The sequence below is a fragment of the Paroedura picta genome, chromosome 16, assembly GCF_049243985.1.
Source record: "Paroedura picta isolate Pp20150507F chromosome 16, Ppicta_v3.0, whole genome shotgun sequence".
NCBI classification, from domain to species: Eukaryota; Metazoa; Chordata; class Lepidosauria; order Squamata; family Gekkonidae; genus Paroedura; species Paroedura picta.
Window position 1 is genome coordinate 15,419,463 of NC_135384.1, and position 6,493 is coordinate 15,425,955.

A 6,493-nucleotide genomic window follows, 5' to 3' on the forward strand; every position below is an offset into this window, starting at 1 on the left:
ACATTGATAGATGAGGAAGTAGGGATTTCTTGACAGTAGTAGGTATATACTTTTCTCTCATGACTTACATCATGCTTCACGTATTTCAACATGCTATATTAATTAGACATGCTATATTAATTATCACGTTAGTTGCAAAAAAGAAGAAATAATATAGCCACTGGGAAAAGGTGTCAGCCTTAGATCGCAATTAAGTGAGCTGAAGTCTTGGGAGTAAGTTGCCAAGCAAACAATATAAATGGATCATCTTTTTATTAATACAGCCCATTTTATTTTTGCATAGAAGATGTATAGAAATTAGAAATTAGGGAAGTACACTGTAGCAAGTCCAACAACCAACTGTAAGGAATTACATTTGTGAAAGGATGTACCTATTTCAGCACCTGTAGAAGAAATTGAAGCTGATTTTAACAAGGTTCTTATACATTTTCTCATTGTAACATGTGTTTAATAATGGTGATGCCCTCTGTTCTGTATCACAGATTCCAACTCTCTATTCTATCCTGAGTTTTGTGTTTATAATTCATGTTACTCATCAATCTGACCTAATATTTGCAAACTCAAATGCAATCACAGCAGAAATGGACAGAGATCCCAGGATGAAAAGAAGAACCACTTGGAGTACTGCCTCCTCAAGGGTATTTAATTGTTTATAATATTGGACTATCAATAAGTGTGTCTGTTTATGTGTAGAGAATTATTGGAGAACAATGACAAAGTTACTACTTCCCATCATCTATATCCTTTTACTGTTCTATTTGAAAATGTTGCATTGAACACAAAAAGACGTTACAGCAAAATGTTTAAGTATATGATAAAAGTATAGATGGATATCTAGGGAAGTAGTCACTGTCCCAGTTTCCATGCACAGGTCATTCTGTACGCACAATGTCAATGCATGCTCAAGTTGGAGAAACATAGAATTGCCTGGTGGCATTTGATATAGGTTCTAATCAAGTGGTCAGAATCTATAACCATGGAACTTTCATAAGATAAGTCTACAGCGATATATTTTGAGGAGATGGTGTTTGGTGTAGTGGTTTGGTGTAGTGATTAGGAGTCAGGTTGGTATAGTGGTTAGGAGTGCGGACTTCTAATCTGGCAAGCCGGTTCAATCCTGCACTCCCCCACATGCAACCAGCTGGGTGACCTTGGGCTTGCCACGACACTGATAAAACTGTTCTGACCAAGCAGTGATATCAGGGCTCTCTCAGCCTCACCTACCTCACAGGTGTCTGTTGTGGGGAGAGGAATGGGAAAGAAATTGTAAACCACTTTGAGCCTCCTTCAGGTAGAGAAAAGCGGCATATAAGAACCAACTCTTATTCTTATTCTTCTGTTTGAGGACAGCAGGTGAGAGGTTGTTCCCCCTGTCTGTTATGCCCCTGATAAAGAACATCCCATTTACTCACAGAATCAGTTCAATGGAGGGATATCTTGTAGACTGTGAAACAAAAAAGCCAGACTAATTGTTATTTAACACTGGTAGAATAAAATGCTTTCTCTAATATATCCTACAGGCAGACTGCAAGTAGATATTGAGAACATATGGACAACTTTACCTTCCCATCTGAATTTCTGCTCCTGGAATTCTCAGACATCCGAGAATTACAGATCTTACATTTCTTTGTATTCTTAGCCATTTACTTGATCGCAGTGACTGGCAACCTTCTCATCATCACTGCTGTAGCCCTTGATCATCACCTGCACACCCCCATGTACTTTTTTCTCATGAACCTGGCACTTCAGGATCTTGGCTTGATTTCTGTCATGGTACCCAAAGCTATGGCTAATTCCATCCTGAACACCAGGTCAATTTCTTACTTAGCCTGTGTGGCTCAGGTTTACTTCCTCTTCTTCTTTGAAGGGTCAGAGTTTGCCATTTTAACAGTAATGGCACATGATCGGTATGTTGCTATCTGCAATCCATTGCAATATGAGACAATTATGCACAGAGGAGCCTGTATTCAGATGGCAGTCAGTGCATGGATTGCAGGTATACTCATCGGTCTCTTGCACAGTGGAGGAACTTTTGCTACCACCTTCTGCTCCAACATGATCGATCAGTTCTTCTGTGAAACTCCACAGATTCTCAAACTCTCCTGCTCTGACATGTATCTAATTGAAGTAGGTGTTATTATATTTCATGCTCTCCTTGCATTTGGATGCTTTGTCTTCATTATTGTCTCCTACATGCAGATTTTTTCAGCAGTATTCAAAATCCCTTCTGTTCATGGTCAGAAAAAGGCTCTCTCCACTTGCCTTCCCCACCTTACTGTGGTGTCTTTCCTTGTATTTAGCAGCATCTTCTCCTATGTAAGGCCTCAGAGTTCTACTTCATCTGACCAGAATGTTCTTTTTGCAATAATTTATGCTGTTCTCCCTCCCTTGATTAATCCGTTCATCTATGGCATGAGAAGCAAAGAAATCAAGGCTGCATTGTTGAAGTTCTCTGATTGGGGTTATTCTTCAACAAAATAATTGCAGGTAAAGCTTTTCATAGAATCATAGAATCATAGAATTGGGAAGGATCTCCTGGGTCCCTTTCAATGAAAGTGGGGCTGAATAATCTTGTGCGGATTTTTAAAAATTGTTCCTAAAGATATTGTTTATAGCAGCCATTCCCAACAGGAGCCATATGGCCCCAGGAAGGGGGGTGGTAGAAAATATGGAGGGTGCCACAGATTGAAAAATGTGAGAAGGAGAGCATAAAGGATTGGGAGTGGTGGTGGTAGCTGAATAATTGAAATATCCTTTGTCACATATGATGTCATTAATTGTTGGATGACTGGATTTACATCTTATGCTCCCTCTATATGGATGCCCCCTTCAGAAACCAGAACTGAAATACACTGGGCTTGCCATTGTGTTTTTCATGTTTTTTATTGTGCTGTGTTTTTATTGTTTTTTTAACTGCTGTTTTTGTGCTATATGTTTTGTGTTTTTATTCTGTTTTTGACTGCTGTTTTTATGTTTATGTATTTACTCCAATATGTTGTAAGCTATGCCAGCTGGCATTGCCAGGAGGGAAGAGGTATTAATTGAATGGTAAAATAAAAGTTCAGCCTTCAAGGAAAGGAAAAAGAAATCATGTACTGCACTGGCTTCTCTTGGTTAAATGTTCTAATCTGTAATTTCAACCACCTTTTAATAAGTTTTTCCAGTATGTTTTCTTGGTGTTCAATAATACATTATTTTTTGCCTATCTGTTCTTGTTGTGTTGTAGCCCTGTTGGAGAGGGTAGCAGGAACCTGAGAAGAGCACCTAAAAGGGTCTCAGTCACAAAAAGGTTGAGAACAACTTGTATATAGTATAGAAAGATTATGTCAACTTTTGAAGATCTTCAATAGATGCTGACAGAAGTGATGGGCTCTGTCGATGGGCTTTAGGCAAAGAGTATTCAAGGGTTCCCTCTCCTCATATGAACAATACCACCAATGCCTCTGCCCCCTCCTCAACTGCCTGAGAAATCTTTACCAAGCTGATCCCAACCACTTCCTTAGCCATATGCATTCCTTTGCCTCAATGGAACTATGGGGTGTGAGTGGCTGGGAATTTCACTGCTGCAATTGTCACAATATACAGACTCTGTCCTGGGAATAGTGGAAACCCATGTGGACTGAAAGCATAGGAGACAGAGCTCTTGCAGGCAAGGAGGCAAAGGAAGGGCACTCAGACAAGTGGCAGAGGAGATGTGTGGGCAGAGTCTGTTGTCAGTCAGCCCTGCCAGAAAACCTGGGTCTTGGCAGATACCCCATCTCTGATGCCAAATATGATGCTAGAATTTTTTGGTTTCCCTTCTCCCTATCATGCACCTGTGACAGTTTAAAATGTTGGGGCTTTCATATGAAATGGGATGTATCCCAAACTGGGATCTGAAGTGAAGAGGAGAAAGACTAGGGATGCCAGTCTCCAGGTGGAACCTGGGAATCTCGTGTACATGTATTGGGGGGGGGGGGAATCACAGATCCATGTGCATTTAAAAAAAAATTAAAATAGGTAGTTAAGAGTATGTTCATCCGAACCTATTATATGTAACACTGATCAAATCCTAGCTTCTATTCATGAAGGCATATATTTCTATCAGATATGAATTTGTAATTTATGATCCATGGTCAATGGTTTCAGACTGATAGCCTGGAAGGCCAGGGTTCCCAACCTACTGTGACATTACCCAAAGATATGCAAGACTGGGAAATGATGTTGATTGGCAGGTAGTCATTTGGACCATACAGGACGATACTCAAGCTGGCATTAACAAGGCCACAGCTTTATTTGTTAGTGGTGGCCATCTCATTTAGTCACCTGGTTGGCCTGGCTATGAGCCCCTGGCCTTCCCAGCAGGGTTGGCTGTTCCCATTAATGAGTTGATCTGTTATTAAGACCCTCCAACCAGAGGACCTCAATATGCAAACTAGGGCCCTGAACAAAGGATCTTTCTCATGCCTTCATTAACCACAGCTGTGACAAATTGAAGCAAACAAACACGATAACCAAAACCGCAACACAGGGCGGGCGGGAAGTTGTGCTGGTGGTGACTGGCAGCAAAGAGGCAGGGCCTCTGTGTATGGCACCTTATACAGGTTTCCATGCCCGCTTCTGATGTCCTGCCATCCTGCACTATCCATGACTGCACCTCAGCAGCCGTGCCTCGTGTGGCCCACCCTCCGCAGCTTCAACTAGTAGCTGCTGGTAAGTCTCGGTCACACTTTTTAAAAAATTACTGCAGCAAAAGAAAAAGGGGTACAAGGGGGGCATAGAGTCTAGAGTCTAGGGATGGACATGATGGCATGGGCCTTTTAGGATCGTTTGCCTAGTGTGCATTACCCAAATAGAATGATCACTAGCCTGGAAAACCTTTTATGGTTTTATTCAACTGCAGACAAACAAAATGCAACAGGGGGTTGGTCCCAAAAGGGTCTGTGTGTAGAACAAAGGGTTGCATGAGACTTTATAATATTCCACTGAAGGCAGGGAAAGATGATTCTTTTCGGGTCAAACCAATAACCTGGGGCCTCCACCCCTTGCACATCCCACAGGACTACCCGACTGCCATTATGCTAAGTCACCAGAAAAAGGTTACAAAAGACAATTTCCCATTCTTTCTCAATCCTCTGGTAACATAAACAATTGTATCTGGCCTTGAGAACAGAACATATCAGATATAGTCAAGAATAAGTTTCTGGGCCTTCTGTTACAAAACAGTCTGGTACGCTAAGCTTCTCTTTACAGAACAATAATTAAGAAAATATGGCCTGGCAGTGTGGTAAGATGCAATACATTTCCTTAGCATCAAAAATGGCCACAACTTTCTTAACTAGCCTATAACCTAGGGTTGGCCTGGCACAAGGTGAGCAGTGATTCCCATGAAGCCGTCTGGCTGCTAACCTGGGCCCAAGGGATGTCCTGGGTCCTTCTTCCTCCCAGCCAGGAAGAAGGCTCCCTTACCCCTTGAATACCCTCCCCTGGGAGGAGGCCGGTTAATGGCTGTCGCGCGTCCATCGCATACAAGCATCCCTACCTCCTGGCTCCGAGCCCCTTGACCTTTCCAGCCAGGCAATGCTGCGCTCGGTGTTAGCCGGTCTTTTATTGAGACCCCCAACCCCAGGGTCCCAGTACGCAAACTGGTCACTGGCCAAACTACTCCACTTCGTGCCCCTATTCTGCCACTGAACGGCGGAAATCCTCCCCCGTTCATGCCAACCCTGACAAACCCACACAACACAGCAACAAGGGTGCTTTCAAACCATGCAGACACAACTCATTTCTGTGGTTGGAGACATGAACTCCATCCCTCTGGAAGACGGTGGCTTCCTCATGCGTGATCCTGGCATGCCGAATCACCGCCCCACCCAACTCGGCATTTAATTTCGGCGCGTCCTGAGCCCAGCAGGCAGATGCCTTTGTGTCCTCTTGCCCCGCCCCCTTGCCACGGCAACCACAGCCACAGCTGACACGCGGGCGTTCTTTATTTTACCCTCTTCTCCATCAGACACTGAACCATGAAGGAGGCCTGTCACAAACTTCCACAAACTCTTAAAGAAGATCATGGTTCTTCATGGCAGGTCATTGATAGATCAGAAAGTAGGGATTTAAAGGGATTCAGGGGCACTTAAAACTCCTGCTTTCTGCTCCTCTGCTGTTTCACAATCTCTTATGTAGTTCCTTTATAAGAAAGCCCCCCAAAGGAGGAGCAGGATGCCTCTGTTCTCTGCACCGTGGCTCTGGCCTTCTATACACCATCTCAGGCTTCGGTGATCACTGAAGCAGCCATACCGAGCCGAAGCACACTTCCCGAATTTGTCCTCCTCCAAGAGATCTGAGGTCAGGGGTTTCTTGACAGTGGCAGGTGTATACTTTCCTCTCAAGACTTTGATCATACTTCATGTATTTGAACATGCTATGTTAATGAGACATGCTATATTAATTATCATGTTAGTTACAAAAAGAAGAAATAATATAGCCCCTGGGAAAAGGTGTCAGCCTCAGAATT

General features: G+C 43.1%; 1 protein-coding gene across 1 annotated transcript; it reads left to right on the top strand.

Moving 5' to 3' along the window:
* The first annotated feature begins 1,548 nt into the window (after window positions 1–1,548).
* Window positions 1,549–2,554, top strand: LOC143826480 (olfactory receptor 14A16-like). The gene has a single exon (XM_077315306.1). It carries the CDS (start codon window positions 1,549–1,551, stop codon window positions 2,479–2,481), a length of 933 nt encoding a protein of 310 aa, XP_077171421.1. The 3' UTR covers window positions 2,482–2,554.
* Window positions 2,555–6,493: the final 3,939 nt, after the last annotated feature.